General features: G+C 56.5%; 2 protein-coding genes across 19 annotated transcripts in view; both read right to left on the bottom strand.

Moving 5' to 3' along the window:
- Positions 1-350: 350 nt before the first annotated feature.
- Positions 351-5836, bottom strand: STAC3 (SH3 and cysteine rich domain 3). Of its 11 annotated transcripts, none has more exons than XM_026078192.1 (12): positions 5292-5836; positions 4203-4271; positions 3162-3873; positions 2953-3050; positions 2671-2746; positions 2492-2589; positions 2326-2392; positions 2025-2074; positions 1805-1908; positions 1283-1334; positions 940-1077; positions 352-834 (listed from the first exon to the last, which is right to left on the bottom strand). In XM_026078192.1, the coding sequence occupies exons 1-12, from the start codon at positions 5367-5369 to the stop codon at positions 736-738; spliced, it is 1641 nt and encodes a 546-aa protein (XP_025933977.1). In that variant the 5' UTR covers positions 5370-5836; the 3' UTR covers positions 352-735. The 11 variants fall into 11 exon arrangements, 9 of the variants coding, with proteins under 9 accessions (XP_025933978.1, XP_025933977.1, XP_025933981.1 ...); XM_026078196.1 differs by lacking the exon at positions 4203-4271 and having other exon boundaries at positions 360-834; positions 3162-3420; positions 3807-3873; XM_026078198.1 differs by lacking the exon at positions 4203-4271 and having other exon boundaries at positions 360-834; positions 3162-3417; positions 3807-3873.
- A 92-nt stretch (positions 5837-5928) lies between these two features.
- Positions 5929-24405, bottom strand: part of R3HDM2 (R3H domain containing 2) — a 60809-nt gene continuing 42332 nt past the window's right edge. For 4 of the 8 annotated variants that reach the window (XM_026078189.1, XM_026078190.1, XM_026078184.1 and 1 more), the window contains 15 exons: positions 24026-24134; positions 22733-22828; positions 21160-21191; positions 18493-18725; positions 15398-15615; positions 12254-12496; positions 11503-11629; positions 10808-11043; positions 10230-10384; positions 9801-9901; positions 8809-8978; positions 8480-8624; positions 8292-8392; positions 7681-7765; positions 5929-6501 (listed from right to left, as the gene is read on the bottom strand). In XM_026078189.1, the coding sequence (XP_025933974.1) occupies positions 6158-6501; positions 7681-7765; positions 8292-8392; positions 8480-8624; positions 8809-8978; positions 9801-9901; positions 10230-10384; positions 10808-11043; positions 11503-11629; positions 12254-12496; positions 15398-15615; positions 18493-18725; positions 21160-21191; positions 22733-22828; positions 24026-24134 (2395 nt within the window). In that variant the 3' untranslated portion in view covers positions 5929-6157. Of the gene's footprint in view, positions 6502-7680; positions 7766-8291; positions 8393-8479; positions 8625-8808; positions 8979-9800; positions 9902-10229; positions 10385-10807; positions 11044-11502; positions 11630-12253; positions 12497-13160; positions 13251-15397; positions 15616-18492; positions 18726-21007; positions 21062-21159; positions 21192-22732; positions 22829-24025; positions 24135-24405 lie in introns of all 8 variants that reach the window. The other 4 variants (XM_026078191.1, XM_026078185.1, XM_026078186.1 and 1 more) reach the window with 4 other exon arrangements.

Raw genomic sequence — 24405 nt, 5'->3', positions numbered from 1 at the left:
GGGGCCCCGTCGCTATGGCGACCGCCCCGCCCATCGCCGCGACCCGCTTCCGGCTCCAGGGGGCGCCGTCGCCGTGGTTACCGCGGGGCCCGGCCGTGGCCCCCGGGCCGGGGAGGCCCCGTCGGGGCCGGGGCAGCAGGAGCCCCCGACGCCAGCTGCGCCCCCAGTGCTCCCTGCCGCGGCACCCGCTTGCGTTGGATGAATGCTGGGTCCCGCTCTTCCGGCGCCTGAAGGCGCCGCGCCACCTGTCGCCTGCCCTCCCTATTCGGGGCCCGCGGGGCTCAGCGCCAGCCTCAGCCCTGCTGGACGCGGGGCGCTGCCCCAGCCATCCAACCGCTGCCCTGGAACCCCCCGACCGCGGCCCTGGCCCCCTGGCAGGGCCTGCAGTAACCTGCCGTGGGACACACACACGCGGCGGCGGTTGAGGGGAATAGACATGTATTGCTAACACACAGATGTGCATAGCCCCACGCGCAGGGCAGGACCTGCAGGCCGCCCCCGCAGGCCGGACGGCGTCCCCAGCAAGTCTCGGGGTGGGTGGGTGCCTCCCTCCGTGCGCACCGCGTTGCTGCAGGCACCACAACCCAGGGGAGGAACGGTCTCAGCGCAGCCCCTCGCCGGAGCCCCCGGCCTCATGTTGCCCAGCCAAGGCGCCTGCTGGCCCAGCTCCATCCCAGCCCCAGTAGCTCCGGTGGGCACCGTCCATCCGCCACGGCCCAGGGCTGGCAGCCTGACTCAGATCTCCTGTAGGAAGTCCATGGGGAAGAGCCCCACTTTGCGGCCAGTGTAGACTTTCACGTAGCCGTTCACCTCCTCGCCCTTCTGCACCACAATCTGGGGGGAGATGGGGGTGAGGCTTGGGGGCCCCACGGGGCAGGGACACAGCCCTGGGGGGCTTCCCAGGGGGACCCGGGCTGTGACCCTATGGCCTGGCCTCACCTGATCCTTCTTGAGCGTGATCTGCCCAATCTCCCTGTTGCCTACGAAGGAGCGTGTCACCTTGTGCACCCGCTCGCCAGCCCGCACCCGGATGATGAAGTTTGGGGGGAAGTAGCCAATTTTTTCACCGATCTTCCCCTGCAAGAAGTCAGTTGATGGGTGTTGGCGGGGGGAGCAATCTGTGAGACGCCCCCGACTCCCCTCTGAGGACCAGCCTGCAGGAGGGCCATGGCAGAGCGGGGCCGGGGCTGGGGCTGGGCCCCCCCTCACATGCAGCTCGCCTCCTCAGGTCACCTCTCCCCCTGTGTCCTCCCGCTGTGTGCCTACCGGACCCCAGCCTCACCCGCCACCACTCCTCGTTGGAGTCATCCACCACCGTGATCTTCTCTCCTGGCCTGCAAAGGGAAGGAAGGGCATCATCAGATGTAGACCCTGAGAGTGGCAAGGAAAATTACTCTTCCCAGAGCTTCAGGTCCGAGAGCCCTGTGCTGCGGCAGGGGGTGCGCATGGCCCTCGGGCTCACAGGACAGGTCCCATGCGTGAGCAGCTCAGCCTCAAGCGTGGGGTGCAGGAAAGGGGCAGCACCACCTAAAGACAAACCGCAGCAGCCTTGGAAATGGGGCTCGCGCGCAAAGCCTGGAAGCTGGGGAGCAAGGTGGCTCGGTAGGAGCCAGAACTCATCGTCTCAGCACTGCTAATTGGGGCAGAAAAGCTGCAAAACCCAGACCACAGCCAGCACAGCTCTGATTTCTGCCCTTGTTCATTCATGGCACCCTCTGGGCCTGGGGGCCCTGTTGAGGCGAAGACTTGTCCCTGTCCCCAGCACACGCCCCGCGTCCCTGCCCACCTCCTGGCTGGGACTCACGGAAAATCCAGGTCGTCTTTCTCCAGGGCTTTGAAGCGATAAAGCGCCACAAAGTAGTGAGACTGCAGATAGCCACCACGCATCCCTGGCTGCGGCTTCTTGTTCTGGGGGGCAGGAGAGGGGGGGCTCAGGGCCGGGGGGGCCCAGGGCTGGGGGCAGCCCGGCGGGGAGCTGCCTGCCAGCGGGGGGCCGGCAGGCAGGGGGTGAGGAAGAGGGGTACCTTGTCATCCATTGTGCTCTTCTCGGTCTTCTTGTCCCCTTCGGAGGTGCCTGAAAATGGGAGGAGGAAAGGTCACCTCGTGCCCCCCATCCACAGCACCAGCCTCCCCTCAAGGACCTCCGGTGCCCGGGTCAGTGGGGGAAAGCAGAGTCCCAAGGTGAGACCTGGACTTGCAGCCCCTCCTCAGGACGCAGCCTCCCCGCTGGCCCCCTGTCCACAGCCCGCCCCACCGGCTCCCTGTCCCACGCCCGGAAGGGAGCTCAGCCCTGCAGCCTCAGCCTGGCCTGCTTGCAGCACTCACCGCCCTCCGTTTTGCCCCCATCTGGCTTCATGGCCTCGGGTTCCTCATCCATCATAGCTGCCAGCGGCTGCAGGGCAGAGCGCGGTCAGGGGGGCAAGGGGTGGGCAGGGGGCTGGGGCGGCGGGGGGGGGGGGGGGCTTGCAGCAAGGCGCTAAGCTGCACTCACGTTTTTCTTGTCGTCTTGCCCTTTCTTGCGCTCTTTGTTGGCCATGATGACGCCCGTCCGGAGGGTCTCGAACACCGGGTCACTCCTGTTGGCCGCCGCTGGGGCGAGGACACGGCGAGAGGGGCTCAGTCAGGGGGTGTGGGGAGATGGCACCCCCCGGGCACGGGGCTGGTACTTACAGAGCAGCTCCTTGACGCAGGCATACTGCTGGTCGCTGTACAGGGGCGAGCTGTACGCCCGGCGAAATCCTGGAGGCTGGGGGAAGAGGAGGGGGTCAGAGCCCAGCCTGCCACCCGCGAGCTGGGGGGGATGGGTGGGCACAAAGAACCAGGGGGGCAAACACCCCGCCAGGGGTGACGCAGGGCCGGGGGGTTGAGGCGCCTGGATGCGGGCGGCATGCTGCCACTGTGCCTCCGTGTACCCTCCCGGGAGGTGCTGCTGCAGCCAGCGTGAGCACTCACGATTTTGCCAAAGCAGCGTTGCATCTCCACGTAGGACTGGCAGTGGTGGTGGATGTTGGTTTTGCAGTTCTTGCACCTCAGGCCAAATTTGTTGTTGACTGGAGGTGGGAGGGGGAAAGGAGAGGCAGCGTGACCCCATGGCTGCGGGAGCGGCGGGCTGTAGCCCTGGCCCAGCCCTGGCCCACGGCCCCAGCGCCCCCGCGACTCACGGACAATCATGCGGGCACAAACATCGCAGAACTTTGGCTTTTTGAAGTAATGATCCTTGAACTTGTGGGGTTTGTCGTTGACAAGTTTCTGGGGCTCGGGAGGAGGCTCGGGCTCCTCCTCCTCTTCCTCCTCCTCCTCCTCATAGATGTAGTAGATGGGCCCTCCAGAGGGGCTCACCAGCTCCCCATTTGGCTGTGGCTCCGGTGCTGCCTCCTCCTTGGGCTTTCGCCGGAAAAGTTGCTTCAGCTTCTGCAGCTGCTGGAGCAGAGGAGGCTGCATGGTGCGCTGCAGGCATGGGGCAAAGAGCCAGTGCCCAGCTCCCAGTCCCTTCGCTCTGATCCAGAGACTGCCTCCCCGGGCAGGAGGAGAACCCAGGTGTCCTGGGTGCAGCATGGTGGCACAGGGACCCTTTCCCTGCCCAGGAGGGTCCCCCCACAAGGAGCAAGTGGCAAGACCTGGGCACCACATGGCTGTAGGCACCCTGGGGCAAAGCCAGGCTGGGCAATGCCCATCTAGTGCCCCGCTCAGTCGGATCCCACCAGGGCACCGCTGGCCCCATGGAGGGTTCTGGGGCTGAGGCAGGGACCATGTGGGGAAGGTGGGTTCCCCCTCCCACCCAAGCTGACCTGTGGGCACCCACTTACCCGGTTCTTGGGTTTCCCACCTGAGGCAGGTGAAGCTGGTGGCTCTGGCACCTCCTTCTCTGTCATGCTACAAGGGGAAGACAAAGACATCGTCTCGACCGGGGCTGCCCCCACTGCGGAGCCCCAGCCAGGGCAGCAGTGGCCTGTGCCCCTGGCAGCCCCATGGGGTCAGACCCAGCTGGAAAGCAGCTCCTGGCCAGCGCCTCCTTCTGCCCTGCCCACGGTTCCTGCCCCAGCGCTGCTGCCGGGGAGCCCCAGGGCCTGGCCTGGGGTGGCTGCCCAGCCCTGCCACTGGGGCTCCGCTCCCAGCCCGGCGCTGCCCGCAGTGCTGCTCCTCGCCGTCCCCAGCTGCTTCGCAGATGCGGTGCCCAGCGCTGCCTGCAGCCACTTAGCTACCTGTACGTGCCCGTCTCCGCCTAGACGCCTCCGTCCCGAGATGAAGCAGCAAATGGCACCACTCTTGGCCTGCCACAACAAACGTACCCACAGCACTGCCTGGCACGAGGGCACAGCCATCCCTGCCTTTTCTTCCATGGAAACCCAGTGCTACCACAGGGGCAGATCTGCTCCCGCACCCCCTGGACGCGCCTGACACCAACTTCATCGGTCAACCATCCTCGCAGCCCTTCCACCAGACATCACTATTTTTGGTGCTACCGTAACACAAGACCCCCCCGCCCCCCCCCCGGCAAACAACAGGACAACTGTCCAGGAGACAGTGAGGGGGGCTGGGGACTCCTGGGACCACAGGCACAGAGAGGAGGGGGGATCCTGTGGGCCCCAGGGTCCGGCCGCAGCATGGGGGCCCAGCAGGGTTGGTGGCCGCCGGGGGAAGGGGAGCCGCATGTGGAGACGCACTTACGCCACGTTCGGAGCTCACGTCCCCTGATGAAACGCCCTGCGAAGCCGGCAGCGGGCTTGCTGCCGGGGGTCTGGCGCTGGAGCCTCTTGGGCTGCAGAGCCCCCAGCCCTGGGGCCGGGCGCGGGGAGGGGGCAGCCGCCCAGGGCCACCGAGCGCCCGAGTGACAGGCCAGAGGGGCACCAACAGCTGAGCGCTGGCGGAGGCTGACGCTGAGAAATTGGAGCCCGTGCGCAAGCCAGGAGGGGAGCAGGGTGGAGAGGCGCCGCCAGCTATTTGCGTTAGTGGGTTGCTGGGCGTCACAGCAACCCACCCACCCCTGGCATGGGGCAGCGGCAGCGCCGGGGCACGCCGAGCGCTCCGGCCCTGCCGTCCCGTTTGCCCTCGCGCACGAGGCTGCTGCAGGTGGAGGGGAAGGGGTGCAGCAGCAGGTCCTGTGCCCAACGCTCACCACTGCCCCATGTCCTCTGGCCCCTATCTGGAACCAGGCCCCTATCATCCTGCCCCACACCAGGTCCTGGATCCCAGTGGCTGGATGGGCCCCCAGGTGCCAGAGCCCCTGGAGCTATGTCCCCACTAGGCTGCGGGTGGCAGCAGGGCCCCCCTCACCTCCGGGCACCTCTTACCTCTCCACCAACACCCGCGCTCCAAGGCTGGGTCCAGACATGGCAGGAAGCTCCGAGGGCTGTCGCGTGCAACGCCATGGCGAGGCCGGCGCCAGCCCAACTCCTGTACCCACACAGTGGGAGGACACGGTGGTAAGTCAGCAGCTCAAGGGCTGCTCCCCTTTACCCAGGAGAGCTATGTTTGCCCTGGCAGGGGACGCAGCGGGGGGCATGCCCTCCTTGCCACCGTGGGCAGCTTGGGGCCAGCAGCTGGGAAGAAGAGGCTATGAATATCTGAAGGGCAACCAGCCCCAGCTCAAAATGCTCTGTGCTCCTCTCCCAGCCTCAGCAGGGTGACGAGGCTGCACCCTTTGCACGTGCCGAGCATGGAGCAGGCCCCATGCAGGGACACACTCCTGCACGGGCCCCCGACTGCCATCCCGCCCCTGAGGTGGGGGAAAGGACAGCCCCTGCTGCCAGCCCGCACCTAGCATTGGCACCAGCAGAGAACGGGAAAGCAGCATTAAAGTGACGGACAAGTTTTCTTTTTATATTTAAAAACAACCCCCCCAAAATAAAACAAAAACAAAAATAACCCCCCAAATAATAATCAGATTAAATAAAATGTGCAGTGAACATACCAATCAACACCTGTATGTGCGGTTCAACACAGTGCTTAACAAAACAATATACACAGGGTAGGGTGGGCGGGCATGGGCATCACTCCAAAAATTAAAAAAAAAAAAAAAAATCAATTTCTTGTCTCTTAATTATGTCCATATAAATATATCCAGGAAGGAGGGCAAGAGGGAGGGAGGGAAGAAAGGAAGAGAGAAGGCAGAGGGAAGTGCCCGCAGTCCAGTGTGCTCTGTGCCCATACATGAGCCCTACTGCGAGCTGGCACGTTCCAGCACCCGCAAGTCGTAGTTCTTTTTGGCCACACGCAGCTTGAAGCGGCTGAGGGAGTTGTTGAGGCGGAGGGAGGCGTTCTGGGCGGCCAGCGGGCTGGGGAACACGGCCACAATGGTGTATAAGGCAGCAAGGTCAGTGTGCCTGCCGTTCTCCGGAGTCCCGTTGTTGTCCCCGCCACCCCCATCTCCGCGCCGCCCCTGAGTCTCTTTGAGCCACTGGATTTTGGCACCAGCCATGGCGAGCTGGGTAAAGAGCTTGTCAGCCTCTGTCCGCGTGATGCCCTCGGGCAGGTCCGTCACCTCCAGCACTCGGCCCAGCACTGCAGTGGAAAGACAGCATGTGTCAGCCGCAGGACCTCGGATGGCAACAGCATGGTGGGAGCTGATGTCTGGGTTCCTCACCAGCTCTGGGGTGGGAGCCATCATCTCTACTCAGCCCATGAAAGCAGAGCTTTGCTAAGCTGGTCCCACATCAGGGATGTTTTTTCTAACCAGTCACTTCTTCCTCCTCAAACTGCCCCCGCCTTCCTGGTCGCTACAGTGCCTGTGCTGATCTTTCCGATACCCCATCCTGGCCCCCATGTGCTCCACTTCAAGAGGAGACAAGACGACAGATATTTTCTGTTTGCCAAGGCTCTAGCAGCACCAAGCCCTCCTCGATGCCTTTGACTGGGCTTGGCTTTCCAGTTAGGGCTTTCCCAGGTGCTCTGTCCTGCTTTCTTACCCTCATCCTGGGTGCCAGGAGGGGAGCTAACCCAGCCCTGCTGCCCTCTGCCCCTGGGCAGGCTACACCCAGGGGTGGCAGCTGCACTCTGAACACGACCTTTCCCCATGTGCTTTGTCACGGGGAGGATCCCTTCCTGCGCCCAGGCCAGTGTCACGCCAGCCTCTGTGCCTCTGCTCTGTGGTACCCAAACACCCATGCTGCCTCCTGGCTCCAGCTCTTTGGGGCTCCACTCCAGCTTCGGGGCTTAGCGGAGGCCTGGCTAAACGGATTCTTTGCTAATATTAACACGGCATGTAACGAACATGCCAGCCACTTTCCTGTGGCGGGATGGGGGCCAGCTCTCCGGGAAGCAACTCTTAAAGGGCCCCCTGCAAACAGCTGCAGTCAGTGGTGGTGACACAGAGGTGACGTGGGGGACCACTCTGAAGCCTCCAGAGAGCCAGGGAGGACTGTCTCCCTTCCAGCCTGTCTGGCTCACACCCAATTAGCAGGTCCTGCATTTGTTGCGGGGAGGAGCCAGACATGTGCCTCTCCTCCCCTCCCTGACACGAGCAAGTGGAGACCCCTGCCCGGGGGAGGAGGAACAGGGGGGGGTCCTTCCCCCTTGGAGAGAAACGATCCACCAGGTATTTCAGCCCTGGCAGCCACCTGTGGAGGATCCCAAAGCCCCACAAATATGGGGGTTGTGCAACTCCTGCCAGTGCCAGATGCACCCATGCAGCAGGGACCTGGCGGAAGGCAAAGGGGGAGCTGCAGAAAGAGGGTCACTTGCCTACGTCACTTGTCCCGAGATCAGTGGATGCTGACTTGAGGGCCTGTCTCTTGCCCCGGTTTCCATGTTTCATTCCAGTCTGTCCCTTAAAGATTAAAAATGGTAACATGTCACCTGAGGAGACACCGTGGCCTCACAGTGCCCACAGAGCATCCTGGAGGGGCAGGCAAGACCAAACATGACTAGGCCACGACTGTGAAGGGGAATGGAGACACCTGGATGATCCTTGCACCCCTGGCACCTTTGAGATGATGCCACGGTGGTATGGGGAAGTTGGATGAGACCAGGGCACAGCCACGGCTCCAGGACACTCAAAGGACCTGAGGCTGACATCGCTTCTGGGCAAAGCTGGGAGCAGGGTGAAATTTCAGCCCAGTGTCAGGCTCCAAGGAAAACTGTTCACAATGGCAGCCCTGCTGTGCGGCTGGCAAGAGTATGGGGCAGGCAACATGCCGCCCAACCCAGGGGTGCCCAAGCACGGGGCAGATGTCAGGTTCACTTCTGAACTGCCCCTGCTCAGCCCTGGGCCCTGCCCAGAGAGGGGTGCTCTGGGGGTCTTGCTCTGCTCCCAGGACAGTGAAGAGGGGGGTGGGGGTCCAGCCCAACCTTACCTGGTGTGCACTGTAGTTGGGCTGGTTGTGGAGCAGGGGCGGGGGACAGATAGACAGATTATACTGCAGCGGCTGACCCAGTAACGAGTAACGCCCATCGCCTGCAAAATGGGAGCAAATGTTTGCAGGGGGCTAAGGGAGCCACAGGAAAGACCCAGGCCTGTGCTGTCCCCACGCCTTCCCCTTACCTTGTGCCGGGCCCATGGGCCGGGGGAACTGTGTGAGGACCGGGAGGGGGCTCAGCCCTGTGCAGACACTGTTGAGGTTGGTGACAGGAGACGGCGTCGGGGATTGGGTGGGGGACGTGATGGGGCTGTTCAACTGGGCGCTGGCCTGGGGGAGGGAGAGGGTTAGATACCCCCAGTGCTTGTGACTGGCCCCACGCCTGCCTCACCACCATGGCTTGAGCCCACCCCCTTCTCCCAGCCCATCCAGACAGTGTGGATGCTGGGGACCTCTTTCTCCCACCAGGCTGCTCCCAAAAGATGAGCTGCCTTCTTCCCAGTCCTCTCAATACCTGAGCACTGGTGTCTGGGTTGTACAGGTCTCCTGGCTTCTGCCCCCGCTGGTCCAGGCTGTAGTACTTACAGTGGCTCCACTGCACCACGGGAGGGTTCTGGGGGGGCTGGGGGCCATTGGGTACATTCAGCTGCATCACAACCACACCAGGGCCCGATGGAGACACCCCTGGGGAGAGAGAACAGCGACAGTATTGCCCAGGCTCTGTGCATTGCTGCTGCTGCTTGCTGGGGAAGAAGAGGCAGCGACAGCAGCTTTGCAGCGTCCCTCATAACGTCCCCATTGTGCTCTCCTCCACCACCCCCGCCTGCTCAGGTGGGGTGAAGAGAGGTCCTACCAAGTCTCTACAGAAAGAGATCCCTCTCTGATATCACAGCTTACATCAGTGAGTGATGACTGTTAATCCAGGAAAAATGCAAGCAGAGGGAACAAGTTGAAGGCAACTCTGGTCACCTCTCTGAGCATCACACCAAATCCTTAGGCAACAGGTCTAATCACAGAGCTGGGCATAGAGCCCCCAGAAGCTTGGTTTGCAGCTCCAGCTCTTGCACTAATTCACCAGACCTCAACTCACAACCCTGCACTGGGGACAGGACACAGGAATCCTGACTTCTGGGCTGTTCCCCTCATCCACAGTGCTCCCGCCAGTCCCATGAGCTGCCCTAGCGACACTAAGCCATGTTGCCAGCAGAGGGAGTCCACAGCCCACAGCAGCTCCCTGTGCCCGCTCCCACCTTGCCTCCCTGCCATGGTAAGGAGATGCCAGGCACAGGCCAGCATCAGTCCGGTCCGCAGCAAAGTCCCTGTGCCGCATGCTGTTGACTTGCAGGGAGCTGTGGGATGTGTAAGACTAAGGAAACTCCCTGCACAGAAGCTGCCAGATTCAGCTGTGAATTGGCTGCTCTGTTCACTGCAGCCCCCACACTTCTTCCAAAACCCAACCCAGTCTGTGCAGAAACAGCGTCAACACTGACCAGCGGCCCCTCTTACCTGAATACTGCTGTTGCATCTGCGGCGGGCTGCAGGGTGAGGGGGACTGTGGCATCTGATACTGTTCAGAGCCAGGCGGCTGAAGAAACCCCACCGAAGGGCTGCGAAGCAGAGAGTGCTCTGGTGAGGTGCTGGGGATGGGGGAGAAGCAATCTGCCTACCTGTGCAGGCAGCCGCCAGCTCCCTCAGCACATGAGATGGCTGGAAACACAGCTGCCTCTGGGAGGAGCACAGAAAGCACCACACGCTGCTGGGCAGCTGTGGCCAGGAAGTGCTGGCTATGGGGGCTTGGACCGGGGAAGCTCAAGAGAGGACAAGTATCTGTGGTGCCCAGCTGCCTCCTCGAACTGCAGAAATAATGTGATGCCCTTTCAGCAGGGCAGCAGGTCCCACTCTCCCCAAGGCAGGCCAGCAATACAGAAGCTTTACCTGGTGCCATTTTGCTGGGCAGTTGGGATGACGCTGTAGTAGATGGGAACCCCTCCAGCTTGAAGGCCCCCCTGAACAGACTGGCTGGCTGGTACAAGCACTGGCTGCTGGAAGGGCTGCTGGACCACATTCTGGGACTCATTGGCCACAGGGACCTGCAGGGGGAAGAGAGGTGCAGCACTGCGAAATGACAGGCAAGAGAGAACAGAAGCAGGGACAACTGGCCCCAGTCAGTGAGTCAGTGAGGTCCAGACAGGGTAGGAGACAGGCCAGGCTGGTTACTGCAGCCTGGAGCAATCTTGTTCAGGGAAGGGCAGCCCCTGCCAGCTTTTCTGGGAACACAAAGGCCAAGGGACCAGCCACACTCCAGACCAGACCTCTTCCTCAAGAGATGCCCCACACAGGCTCAAACGCGGACACGCACTGCCAGTGGGCAAGCATACACAATCTTGTCAAAGTGAATGGGTCTGGGTCTTTCACTCCATCACTCACCCACAGGAGCAGGGTGCTTCCTGTGAGGCCTGCAGCACTGAGGCCTCTCCCCAGCAACCCCTCACCTGAGCACAGCTGATGCCTACCTGGTACGAAGGCAGTGGAGTGTACTGGACCATCAGGCCTTGCATCTGGCTCCCCATACTGCTCCTCTGGCTGCTGAGGAGGCCGGGGGGCTGCGCCTGCTGCACTCCCATCATACTCTGCATCTGGCCCCCCATGCTGTTCCTCTGACTGTTGAGGAGGCTAGGGGGCTGTGCCTGCTGCACTCCCATCACACCTTGGTATGTTTGCTGCTGGTTGGACATCATTGGCTGTAAACCTGTCAGAACAGGGTTTAAATGGAGCAGCTTCCCAGCTGGCCACAGGAAGCGGTCAGGGACTTGGCATGTAACTAGTCAAGTCCTGCTTTGCCTCCATCTCTTGCTAAAACAATGAGGAAAGGGCTTCCTTCATGGCAGAGATGTGCAAAGATCTGAACAAAGCTCCTGGCTTTAAATCCACCTTACAGCAGCTCAGTGCACGCTGCATTTTGATGCCCATCCTGCTTGCTGAGACAGAAGGAAGAGACTAAAAGAGGTTTAGCAGCCAGGTCCGGTTTCAATTCCCCTTTGCACAGCCCGGAGGTACTCTATAGTCGGCAAGTCCAGCAAAGAGTAGGAGAATGGCACCTTAGGGCAGGGAAGAACAGTCCCACCCCAACCAGTACATGGGAGATCCTTAAGAGCCAACAGAGCTGCAGTGAAAGGAAACATGTTCTCCCCCCTCTACTCCCCCTTACCAGGCTGCTGGGACTGCTGGGGGAGCTGCTGAGTGCGCTGGGAGCTGTAGGCCACTGGGTGACTGAGAGATCGGTATTGCTGGCTGGAGTTCGGGTACTGCCCAGGAGGGTAGTAAGAAACCTGAATCTATCAGAATCAAGAAGACACGTGATGAGAACACAAGAGGGAGCAGGACCCAGAAAGCTAGTCCCCCAGGGCCAGTCTTCTCTCTCACCTTGCCTGGTTTCTGCTGAAGGAAACCAGGCAGGGCTTTGACTCTGGCCAGATGACAGCTCCTCCAAGAACTGCAGCCCCTTCCCACTCCTCCCAGCCTGCACATCCAAGCCTTTCCCAGCACAGCAGTGCAAGAGCAGGGGAGCCACAATTCTCAGAGACCGATCCTAGAGGTCATAAAGTCCTGCAGGACCCCAAAGAGAGCTTAGAAGTGTCAGTCCTGAATCTGGGCTCAGATGGTCACTGTCCCTCCCCCAGCAATGTTCCAGGAATGGCCGGAGAGATCCCCGGATAAGCACCCTGTGAGCTCAGAGGGACAAGGGGGCAGAAATTGTCCTGTGCCTAGCACGGGGCAGGGAGCTGACTTGGTGCTTTGACCTGTGTGCATTGATCTATTACAAACGAGCAGCAGCAGAAGAGGGGACCCACTCTCAAGGAGCTGGAGCTGTTCTCTGGGCTGCTCCCCAGCAACTCCTTGCCCTGGCAGATTTGGGCAGAGGTGCATACCCCCCGTCCCAGGTTTGCACATGTCCTTACTTGCTGGGGAGGCTGAATGTAGCTCTGGGGCTGCAGCACCTGCTGCGTGGGGGCCGTGTGCCCTGAGGCGGAGTAGTTGGAGGTGGGAATGGGCTGCCCAGGGGATGTCATGATGAATCCTGTCTGCTGAGGATGCTGGGAGATGAGGGATGACTGGAACACGGCCGAGGAAGGATCCGGTGCTTCTGCAGAGCCCTGCCGGCTGAGGCTGATCTGCCCAAAGGGATTGCTGAGTTCGTCACCCTGCATTGGGGATAAGTGGGAGGGATGGAGGAGGAAAGCACGTAGGACGTGGCTGTTCCCAGCAGAGGGGTCTGCTCTGCTCGGAGGGGCTCTGGAAAAGTCCCAGAAACAAGCCACAGCCCAAGAGCATTTTGCAGGAGTGGGGCAGGGGCATGCAGGCTGCTAGCGGAGCCCAAGTGCTCGGGGAACACCTGCATTGCAGCGTTGCCCCTGTGGTGCCCCCAAGCCCAGCAGTCCGGGCCCCTGGGGGCTGCGGGCCAGGACCCGCTGGCAGTGCCCCCAGGACCACGGGCTCACGGCACCACCCACGCTCTGCTCGCTCCCGCGACGGTTCGTGCTCCGTGGTGGGGGTGGCGCAGGGACTGACCCAGCCCCCCAGACCCCAGTGCTGGGCACAGGCAGCTCTTCCTGGTGCAGATCTGGGCTTTGCACTTGTGTTCCCCCGCCCCATTCAAGACCAGCCGCTCCAGCAGTGCCCAGCACTGGCAGTTCCCACAGCCTTGGGTGTCCCATGGCCTTGGCCCTGCTGCAGCGCAGGGCCTCCCCAAATCCCAAACCCGCTGGGTGCAGCGGCCACAACATACCTGATCAGCAAAAGCTCATACAACACAAACATCACATGAGTACAACAGAGACAGTGCAGAAGAGGAAATGGGGTTTATACCATGTTGTACTGCTGGGGTGGAGAGACTGGCAAGAGGACTTGGGGGCAGGAGCTTGGAGAATACTGAACAGGCTGCAGCGCTGGGACCGGCTGAGACCAGCAGAGAAGGGAGCAAAGGAGAGAGATTTGGGTGGGAAAAGGTGTGGGGGAAGGAAGGAAGGAAGGAAGGAAGGACAGGATAGGAGGAAGGAGAGAAAGAAGGAACAATAAGGTTAGTCAACTGAGCCAATTGCAAACACACAAAGAGGCGGGGGGGCATTGCAGAGGGGTGGAAAGCACAGAGACCAGAGCAGGAGAGCGTTCATCTCTCTATGAAGGAAGACACACAGCCCGGCCAGTTGCTTTGTGGAAGCTGGGAAGGCTGACCATGTCCACAAAGCAGCTCTTGTCTGGCATGAACAGCAACACAAGTTCACAAAGGTCAGCTACTGTTAAGAGCACCAGGAGAGCCGTTTCCTCCCCTTACAACCTTTGTGCCTCCCCCTCTTCACCATCCACTTGTGTGTGGCCCTGGCTCCAAGCTCTCTCTGCAGTGCTTCTTGGCCTTCCCTGCTGGTAAAACTGACTCTTTTCAGTCTCACCCTCCCGTATGGGCCTCTCTTTTGTCTCCTGGGGGACCTGCTGATGCCTGCTTATGACAACACCTAACTTGAGCACCACAGACAGTGCTTTGGGCACTCCACTTGTAATCAACAGGCAGCATTGGCTTCCTTTTATTCATCTGATTTGTCCTTTGGTGGGACAGAAGGTGCATGCATATGGGAGACATTGCATTTTCAGACCTTTCACCAACAGCCAACAGCTTTTTCAGGAGCTACACCATTAGGAGAAGAGCCAAACAGCAGAAGATGCAAAATAAACCCCCAGCAAGACACAGAGATGCTGCACAGCTCTGATACCAAAGTCTCTGGACTCTACTACACCCCAGTTCAGCAGGGCAGACTTGCCTCTGCTGTTGAGAGCAACTTCACATCAGCCAGAAAAGGGGGAGAAGTTCCAGAAACCTGCTATGTGTTTACACCGCCCACCCAGGGCACTGTGCTCAGTCCCATGCCATGCTACAACTCCAGACAGACACTCCTGCTAACTTTAGCACTACATCCTGGCTACCTCAGGAGACACCTCAAACTGATCTGTTTCCCTTGAGTCTCAGTATCCTTTGCAGACACATCCACATCCCTGGGAAGCAAAGAGTAATCATGAAACTCTGGAGTCTGTCCAGAGCCCAAGAACTACAAGTTCCCTCCATCCTCATACAAATGGTGACAGACAGCAAGGATATGGAGGAACACAAATCTACTCACATTATCTGCAGTAAAAGCCATTTGAGGAGGCTTGTTTTCTCCTCCCACCCCAAATCATTGAAAGCTCTTGAAATTCATTGCTTTAGGAGACATCATAAGTATGGGACAAAGCACCAGAAAGGATCCCTATAAAACTCAAGAGCAGGCTGTGGTCCAGCACAGACACACCGCTCTGGTAAGGGCAGGATGGCAGGATACTGAGGTCCCTTCCCATGCACACCAAACAGCTCTGCACCCACTGAACATGAGGCAGCTTTGCTCTCCAAATGTGCCCACCAGGGCTAGCTCCCACCACTTCTTCAATCGTGCAGTGATGCAGGGTCAGCTGTTGTGCTGTGGTTTCTTACAGGCTCAGGAACAGAAAAACGTCTGTAGGAATGACAGCCATGAATGCTTTCCAAAGGGCTCCATCCTCAGAAATAGCCCTGCCAGGCTGTGAAACATCATTTGAGTTTAACCTGGGGAGGGTCTGGAGAACACACCAGGACCCAGCCCCAGGTCTACCTTTCCCCAGGACATCAGGTGACCAGCCATAGGATTTCAGCATTGGGGAACTCAAACTCAACTATCATTTGTGACAGTCCCTCACCAGGAAGGCAGCTGGTCCCAGAGGGTAACTCTGCTGCTCAACGAAGTGTTACAGATCCCTTGCCAGAAGGGCTGTTGGCCCGAGCAGATATGGAAGAGGCTGGTGAGCTGAGATGTCGTGCAGCATCATATGCAGACACAGCAAGGCCCCTTGACCTTCTCCTGCTCTGCCAATAACACAGAGGGACTGTCACTCCCTAACAGGTGGCAAGCGTGAGGCCACCCAAATCCCACAGGGCAAGGGTGAGTCCAGGGCACCCCTGGTGTGTGGTGGGTCTCTGTTTCTACCTCCCACCTCTGTGCCTCAGGAGTTGACTGAGCCCTGGATGCTGTGCAGCAACTCACCTGCGATATCATGTGGTTACTCATGGCTGGCTGCTGCTGGGCTGTGGGTGGAAGTCCTTGTGGCTGTGGTTGAGGCTGTTGTGGTGACTGTGGCTGAGGCTGCTGGGCTGCACAGGGCAGGAGGCCACGGTTGGGCTGTGAAGAGGGGGACTGGCTGCATGCGTCAGGGGCACCTAGTACCAGACCTTGAATAGAGAAAGGCATGGCAGGGTTGGTACCTGAGAGAGAGAAACATTGATGTGGGGGGGTGAGTTAGAGCCTGTCTTCTGTACTGCAGCTAGATTGCATTCTGTCTGCTGTCCAAGCAGGAACTTCCATGCAGACAGGGTGAATGGACTGCAGGCCAAGGCACTAGTTTGCCTCTACCTCACAGCAAAGCAAGGTGTTGACACCCTCTGGACTCCAGGTGATTGCCTCTCTCTCTTCTCCACATCCATGTTCACCCACTGTCCCTCCACAGCTGTGCACAGCATCTTCTCCTCGCATTGACCTGTGCATGCCTTGCTCCATGCAGGGAAGACCACTTTGCAATCTTTGTTCCAAACAACGTCCACAAGTCGTACAGCTATCATACCCAAGGAGGTGCCCTGACACCAACCTAGCACGCTCACAGCGCATGGACAGCCTAACCCAGCAGTCCCCACGCAGAGCTATCAGCAGCTGCTGTTTGTGTGATGCTTCAACACTGCTCAGAACTGCAGGAAATTAAAAAGCCAATGACAGGCTCACAGGATGAGCCTGGCCTGTCTTTGCCCACAGGATAGAGCTTGCTTGGTGTAGCTGCTGGTAGGGTTGGCGCAGGGTGGTAAAAATAGGTTTGTGGTGCAACCAGTTCTTTGGAGAGATGTGTCTTCTCTCGCATCTGGAAAGCACCTGGCACGAGTCAGGGCCTTCTATAAATGACATAGACTTCCTGCTGGGAAGAGGAATCTGGTTGTAAAAGCAGCACCTGCCTGATGGAGGGTACCCCATCCCAGCGTGAGGCAGAGTTTACAAAAGAGGAAGCTGCTGGGTACACTCAAGTCAGCTCAGTGCCGTAAAGCAGCCTGCGGAAGGAAGCTGGAGGGCTGTTCCCAGCCACAGCTCAGCTCTGCAGCTAGGCAAGACCCCTGCTTGGACACCAATACATTGTCAAGATTAGCCCATTTTTTTGTCCAGAACAAAGAGGGGAGTGAGGGAATCCCATTTTATGGTCATATAGACCCAGTACATGCACGTCCTTTGAGTAAAGGGCTGGGGGGGTCGGCTGGCTGAAAGCAATTCTTCCTCATGGCCAGGAAAAATTGTTAGGAAGGCGTGCGATATATGCTGCAGGGCACCTAGCTGGCAACTGCCCTCCTCAGTATTTCAGTCATACTTCCTGAACTAAAAAGGCTGTGAAACTATTGCTTGAAGGCCCAGTAGCTGCTATTTAACTAACTCTGCCTCTGATCTACTGCTTTTCAACAGCCAGTCTTGAGGCACTCTGATAAGGAGCTTTGTATCGTCACCCACACTGCAAAGGGGGAAATATTTTGTTCACAGTTGCCCAGAGGCTGATGGCTGAGATGGGAAAAGAATCATCGAGTCTTAGGCACTTCCTCCACTCTGAACAAACAGCAGGATATGGTGGTTTTTTTCAAGAGAAAATTATTTTTCTTTTTTTTTCCCCCCACAGCATTTCTAATTACTCGCCATAATATAGAGCCAGGAGAGCAATTGGCTTCTGTTCCCAGGGAAGACCTGGAAGAAAAATACATAAAGAGCAAAAAATAGATCCTCTCTTGCTCTGCTTTGCACGTGGCTGGGCCAGATCTTCAAATAACTGCTCCCATCAGTTGATGAATCAGTGCCAGAGGTGGTTGCAAGAACCAGAAAAAGCACAGCCCTGAGTACAATGGAAACAGGGTCCCAAGAGACAATATAGGCACCCTGAAAGTACAAGATGAATGTGTGGTTTTCAAAGCCAGCCTGGGCACTAGAACAGCAGTCTCATTCCTTTTAGGTCCATCCCTTTCATTTGAATGGATTCCTGTGGAGCAGTCGAATCACCCACAAGCACCAATTTGCTTCCCCTCCCCAGTAAAATGACAGCTCTCAAGCATTTGGGGACCTGCTGCCTACCAGAGATAATGCAGGAAGGTAGACACTGAGATACCACTGGATTTTGCTCATCGATGTTGCACAGGAATTGTAACCAGCTACCATATGGCTCCTCAGTTACCACCAGACTATTAAAATGACAGCAAAGATCTGTGCTGCCTCTTCCACAAATGCCTTTCTCAAGCAGTCAGTTGAAAATAAAGTACTCTGCTCCCCACTGATAGAGGGCTGGTGCTGCACCAAGGGCAGCACCTATCCTCTGAGGAAACTGTTGTGGGTGACAGACTACCAGTGATGCTTCACAATAATGTTCTGCGTGCACGGACCACCCCTTGTGCGATCCAGATGGAAAAGGAAGAACTGATCTGGAGCAGCCAAAGACACTTGTGATCCCAATTCCCTTTCGTGCTCCTGAAACCTTAAGCTGTATTCAGTAGCTCTTGAAGAGCTGCAGCCCCAGCTCCCTGCTGTTATGTTTGCTCTCAGGAGTATGGTGAACCATTTTGAGAGAACATCTTAGGCAGATACTGCTTAACACGGTCTTTGTCTGATGAGATAGACTAATTGGTGGCACCCTTCCTGGGAGCTCCTTTGTTGGAAAGCAAGGAAAAGCGCTAGATGGTTTACCTTGACTGAGGAAGTCTCCTTAGGGCTGTGAGAGATCATGGGGAGCAGAAAGGAGTGGGAACACAACTTGCAGCACAGCATGAGAAGGAAACAATAGAAAATTCATAGCTTGAGTCCCAGGGTATAGGACTAAACAGTGTTCTGTGTCTTGGACAACTCTGCTAAAGGGAAGTGAGATGTAATAGTGCGTACTGAAAGAGCAAACGATAAACCAGCCGGCGTAGCCCTGGCCTGGTACTGAACACATTGAGATGATGCCAACCATGTCCCATTTTAACCAGAGTCACTGCCCAGAGCTTCACAAGCACCAATCCCCCAATCCCAGCCTGGCAACTATGTCTGCTAGATGCCTCTTGGCAGAAGGTGCATGGGAAACTATACAGTACCTGCCCGGGATGTTCTGCTGGCAGTGCTGCCCTTGCTGCTCCCAATGCTGTCCCCCCGCGTCAGGATGGAGATGCCACTGAAGCTGCTGGCCTTGGTGACAGGTGGTCGCAGGTTACGGATGGAGCCATCTGAGTCGGTGCTGCTCCATGGCCGAGGCTCCAGTGACTTTATCTCACTCTCTGTGCTGCTCTGACGGCTGCCCGAGGCCCGGTTCAAACTGTCCCGGTTGCCCCTGCAGAGACCGGAGGAGTTAGACAACACCTTCAGGGGAAAGGGGCAGGAGCAGGACCCACACGAGCTGCATCAGAACTGTCACACCAGGGGTGGTGACCCTGGCCAGTGGCTGGCTCTGTGACACAGTGTGCTGGCACTGCATACAGGTATCTGCCAGCGAACAAACACCCTGGCTCACAGCTTGCTTGAGCATGCACTGTGAAGACCCAGACACTGCTGCTCTTCCTTGGTGTGTGTTGAGAGCTTGCCCCTCACCCTTTTCCCTAGCCAGAGCCCAGTCTGGAGGGGATTCCAGCAGGGTCAAAGCATGATCCCTTGCTAAAGCCCTCCTTGTCTCAGAACAGAGGTTTCTCTATGGATAGCTTTACAGAGTCTTTGAGACAAGGATGACTGAGAGCCTGCCAGACCACTTTCCGCACCAGCCCTGGTAAGGCTTCCTGCCAGTCGGAACAGCTACAGGCCAGCATATCACTTCACTCAGAGCTCCCACTCTTCATCCTCCCTCAGGCCCAGGCCAGGTCTGGGCAGAATAGGACCTTACTGAGCACCAGCAAAATGCCACAAGCAGTGAGCCTGGTTTGTCAGCCCAGCTGAGGAACATAAGCACAGTCCTGGGTTCCTGGGCCTCCACTGAGGCGGAGTGTTGAGGAAGGTGACACTGGAAGAGATGCTTATACCGAGCCTGGCAGCAGCACCAAGCAGTTGTGGAGGGGAAAACGGAAGCTTGGAAGGAACTTCTGAGGTGATGTCCTGGGCCAGTAGGAGCACATGAGAGGGGAAAAAAAAAAAAAAAAATCCTTGGAAAAGCAACCAGTGCAATTATCCTCAAATTGGTGAAAGGAACTTGACTATGCATCCTCAAAGCCAAAATTATAGCTGACCTAACAAGCATCACCTTCAAGTTCTCGGGCTGTCTCCAACCTAAACTCTGAAGGCTGGTTTGGGGGCTGTTGAGAGAGGTGGGGGGAGAGGGAAGGGGAAGGGGAAAGGGGGGACATGTGAAGGCATCTGCTCTGATTCAGCTGTGGCTAAATGCTCTCCAACCTCCAGGCACACTACCACTCTGAGAGCTGCCGTGGTAGCTTCTGCCATGCTTGCTTTCCCTTAGCCTTGCTGCAGCCAGTTTCCAAGCGTGTCCGCCAGCAGAGCTCTCTGCAGTCAGACTTGTGCTTCAGCAGCATTAATACTGGGCTTTCAAGCAAGTGAAACAGCTTTGTTTGCTCTGAATGCTGGGCTTTAAGCGCGGCAAGTCTCTGGAGTTCACAAGGTCATCATCTCCAGCATCACCGCTGAGGGAGCCCCAGTCTCCTCAAGAGCCTATCCATCTCTGTCCAGAGTCCCAAATGATCCTGAGGTCCACACAGCCTCCCTCTGCCCACTATGGGAACTACAACACAAAGCTGACAGATTAACCAAACTCTTTAGGCTCCTAAAGCTGCAATCACAACAGCAGCTTTCTTGCCGCTTCTGGGTGAACTTTACTAAAGCCCCATGGCAGATCTGAAAACTCTACCCACTGCCTTAAACACTACTGCCACAGCAGACTCCAACACACAGTCCCTGACACGTTGGGAGTAACCATGCTGAGGACACCAGTGTCCCTCCAAGAGTAGCCTGAGCCATGCCAAGCTGGTTCTGCATTTCCTTAGATCCTCCTGTGCTGTTCATACCCAGAGATGTTTCCTCTCTAGAGTTTCTAGAGTACTATCAAACAAGAGGACAGCAGGCATGAGGCTCACTCCATTTTCATCCTGTTCTTTATCTTCTCATCCTCAGCAGCCACCAGTGCCAGACAGGGATCTGTGCAAGGTGACTCCTCAGGCTAACTTCATTCTTCTCCCCCTTTCATCCACAGGAAAACAACTTAATGAGAAAATGCTGCTCAAACACGCTCCCAGTGCCCTCTGCAGCACACTTTGGTTGAAATGGGCTCCTCAGACACTTCACTGCCACCATTAAGCAATTCAGCTGTTAAGATCAGGGATTAGGGACAAATCCACACTGTGAGGATGTTGATCCTGTCACTGTAAGGGCAGGGGTTTTCCTACCCTGTGGGGAAACGAGAGGCAGAATGATTTGAGAAGTGCTGGAATCCTCTAGCTTCCCCATTCTTCCCTGCCATTCCCACCTTCCACCCCTCCATTTTAATTGATGATTCAGCAAAAAAGGACTCAAAAATTGATGTTGCAAAAAATACAACTTGAATAACTTCACAAGCAGCCATGCATGGGGCAAATTTACTCAGCAGGACAATGTACAAAATAAGTCACACAGAGATACCTAAAAATCTGCCTCCGTTTGTGAGAACTAGAAGAAAAGCCTTCTTTGGAGATTCTGTCGGTTAACATCAGAAAAAAGCATCATTATAGAGTCATGCAGTCCTCCATAGAGAAAGCCAGAGATACAAACAGTGTCTGCTGTACACTACTAACCTGCTGTCGGTGAGATATCCATTCTGGCCGGTCTGGAGGCAGGGAGAACACATGGAGACGAGAGAAAGAAAAGGGAGACTTAATAACTTTGAAAACAACAAATCCAGGCAATTACAAAGCAAAGAGGAGCAAAGTACTAAGAGTCTGGGACTCAGACACAGTCTGTATTGTGCATGAGTTATGTGCTCACTCAGGAGTCTTGTTGAGCCTTTGGCACGCCAGTCCCACCTGGCTCTCAATCCAGACCCATCAGGAACCTTCCCTGGTGGTGGTAACTCTGAGATCTCTCAGGAGTTTCCAAATCTGAGTCCTCAACTCCCTACCCCATTGCTCTAAAGCTGGATTAGTAATGGCTGCTTTAGCAGTGGAACAATCAAGGCCAGACGTGCAAGGGTCCTTACTTGCTAAACGCAGGCATGATTATCGAAGACATGAAGAAAAGGCAGAGGGCTCAAAGCCAGCCCAGCCCACCATGTGACAGTCATCGCTGCCTCTGACCGTCAGGTGCAAAGCACAGGCTTAGCCCATGAACACAGAGCAAGGGCAGTTACCTCCCCGCCCCATGTTGTGCTAACATGGGATAGTGCCTGCCCTATCCTCTGACTGCAGGCAGAGCTGTTTACTAATGTGTCTGGATGGCTTTGGGCCTGTGTGTTTAAGACAAATCCATGGTTACAACTGGTCAGAGAGTCATCAACTGAAGCCTGGTACTCAGCACAATGGATGCCTGAACACCCTCCTCGGCCAGGCACATGGCAACCTCCCTTAGGACAAATGAAAGGGCTGTCCCCCAGACACTCAAAAGCAGCAGGCAAGGAGCTGGACTTTGAACATGTCCCAAGGCAGACTGGCACTTGGCACTATCCCTCATTCCATCAGTTGCTGTCTGGCACAGGATGGAGCCCTGCCTCCAGCTGGCAGACAGCACCCAACACAGCAGGGCACAGCAGCCTCTCTGTGAGCCAGATGTGTGCAAGGAGCACAGTTCAGGCTTAGAGGAGGTCCATGTAGGAGCAAAGATATCGAGCAAGCAATAACCAAGCTGGACACTTTGTAAGAAAGGAAATAAACATGCTGCCCAGATTCATCCTGTAAAGGCACAGAGCCCTGCCTGACACTCCAGGGCCAGCATTGCTTGTTCAGGAGATTGAAGCTGCAGCAGCAGGGAAAAAATGGGGAGAAGGCTGCTCCTTTTAGGTTCAGTGATTGATTTGCTGGTCATCCCAGAACCCCCCTGCATGAGCTAATCTAATCTAATCTAATCTAATCTTGCTGGGCAGCAAGGGGCAAGCCTGCCTCCTCTGTCAGTTCCCACACTTCTACTGCCATGTAAAGTGGAAGAATAATTTAGGGAAGGAGGGAAAGAGCAGACTGGGGAGTAGAGGCATAGCTTCTCTCTATCTCAGTGGCTTAGACATCTTTGTCAGGACCCCTATTTCACTGGTAGGTTCCAGAAATGCTGAGAAGTTTGTAGAAAATGAAGTGACAAGATCTGACCTTTTAATTTACTCAAAGACACCTTCTGCCACAAAGATCCAGTAGGGCGCGTGGCAAGTGAGTCACTCAAGCTTACCTCTCGTGCAAATATCCGCTCCCTGACCCGCTGATACTCTTCCTCTCGCTCTTCTATAGATTTGCTCCTTCTCCCATCCTGCAAGGGGAGTCTGATCTGAAGGGACAAACACAGCTCAGCTGGTCAGCAGTTGCCAACAGGAGAAGGGGGCGCAGTCAGTTGCTGGTATTTCTACATAGCATTGTAAGTAGATGTGGATTGGTGTGCCTGTGCATGATGCCTGGAAGCCATGATACAGCCTCTGCTCTTTGAACCTACAGTCTGGATACTTATTTCTAAGGAAGAACATCCTGGAGGTCTGAGTGCATCTGACCTTCTGGGTCAAGCACAACCACTGTGCCTGAACTCTGCCTGATTTGGGAAGGACAGATTGGGAACATGTCACCAAGACCTTCTGAAAGACATTTTGGTCCTAAGGAGTCAAAAGCTAGAGGCCACTCTGTAAAGGCACATGGCCGATAGCCAGCTCCTCCTGCTCAGTCATGGGTTCTGTGCTTCATGGGTAGCTGCCTCACCTGCAGAGTGCCAGCATGGGGAAACCAGAGACTGATACTGATTGCAACGACCAGCTCCTTATCCTGACAACTTTTAAGTTTCAAAAACATGACCCAAAGCAAGGGTAATGGCATGTTGGGGTGATGTAAAGATGGGAGCTACAACAGCAAAGAGCATGAGATCCCTGGCGAAGAGGTCTGCCTGCCTCCTGCCCCTTTTTGACATTCAAGATTTTGGCTAGAACAGGTTGGGAAAACAGCCACAGATGGACAAGCCAGCTCTGCATTACAGGTGTGGTGCCACCTTCCACAGCCTGAAGGGAGGCAAGGGTTCAGGAGGGTTTCAAGCTCAGGTGACTGGCAATACTGCTGAGCTCAAATACTAGAGTGTTTCATTTTGCTGATGGCTTCCTTCCAGCAGTACTGCCAGGTCACAATGACTTCATGGCTGTAAGCCCCAGTGAGGGGTGGGAGAAACGTTTGGCAATGCTCAGCTCTGGGGCTTTTCCAAAGAAACCCTAGCAAAACATTTCACCTTAAAGCCTAGCCCAGCCACCAGTCGCTACTCAGGGTACAGAAATGTGTTACCCTGCATAGAACCTGCACAAGTTCTTCCCCCATTTCCATGGTATTTTATAAAATCTTCATGATATGTCTGGATGCTGCCATTTGGGAGGGGTGGAAGCTTTTATAGACTATTACTGCAGGAAACCCAAGAGAAATTTAGAGTCATTCTAATCTTAGAAAGGTCTCATCTGACTTCCACAAAGTGTGCAGGCACCACTCTCCTACCCCTTACCTGATTATCATCTCGGTCCATGCTGGTATCATCCCGTTTTAGGATGAATCTCTGTGGGAACTCTGCATTCTTCTCATCTTTGATGTGCTCAGAGAACCTCTGCTCAGGGCTGCAGGAGGAACCAGCCCTTGTTAGAAGTGTAAAAATGGACATAGAACTTCTTCATAAAACCACTCCTTGCAGAGAGGTGACGAGGGGCGCAAAGAAGTTGCGTCAAATCTCTCCTCTATCTGATGGCAAAGGGAGGAGCTCCTGCCTTTTCTCTGAGAACTAGAAAGCTGGGAAGGACTTGAAGATATATACACTTAGGACTGGAAGTGAAGGATTCTTCAGGCCCCTCCAGAGGGGATCAGCCTTTCTCACAGAGGCAAAAAATTTGA

The sequence above is a fragment of the Apteryx rowi genome, unplaced genomic scaffold, assembly GCF_003343035.1.
Source record: "Apteryx rowi isolate R43461 unplaced genomic scaffold, aptRow1 scaffold_475, whole genome shotgun sequence".
Taxonomy (NCBI): Eukaryota; Metazoa; Chordata; class Aves; order Apterygiformes; family Apterygidae; genus Apteryx; species Apteryx rowi.
This window is presented reverse-complemented; position numbering and strand designations above follow the sequence as displayed.

Coding starts and splice junctions, on each gene's coding strand:
- STAC3 (XM_026078192.1), bottom strand. CDS start 5,369: ATGGCGTTGCACGCGACAGCCCTCGGAGCTTCCTGCCATGTCTGGACC. Junction 2,393..2,491: donor GGCAAGACGACAAGAAAAAC/GTGAGTGCAGCT, acceptor TCTGCCCTGCAG/CCGCTGGCAGCTATGATGGA. Junction 835..939: donor TCACGCTCAAGAAGGATCAG/GTGAGGCCAGGC, acceptor ATCTCCCCCCAG/ATTGTGGTGCAGAAGGGCGA.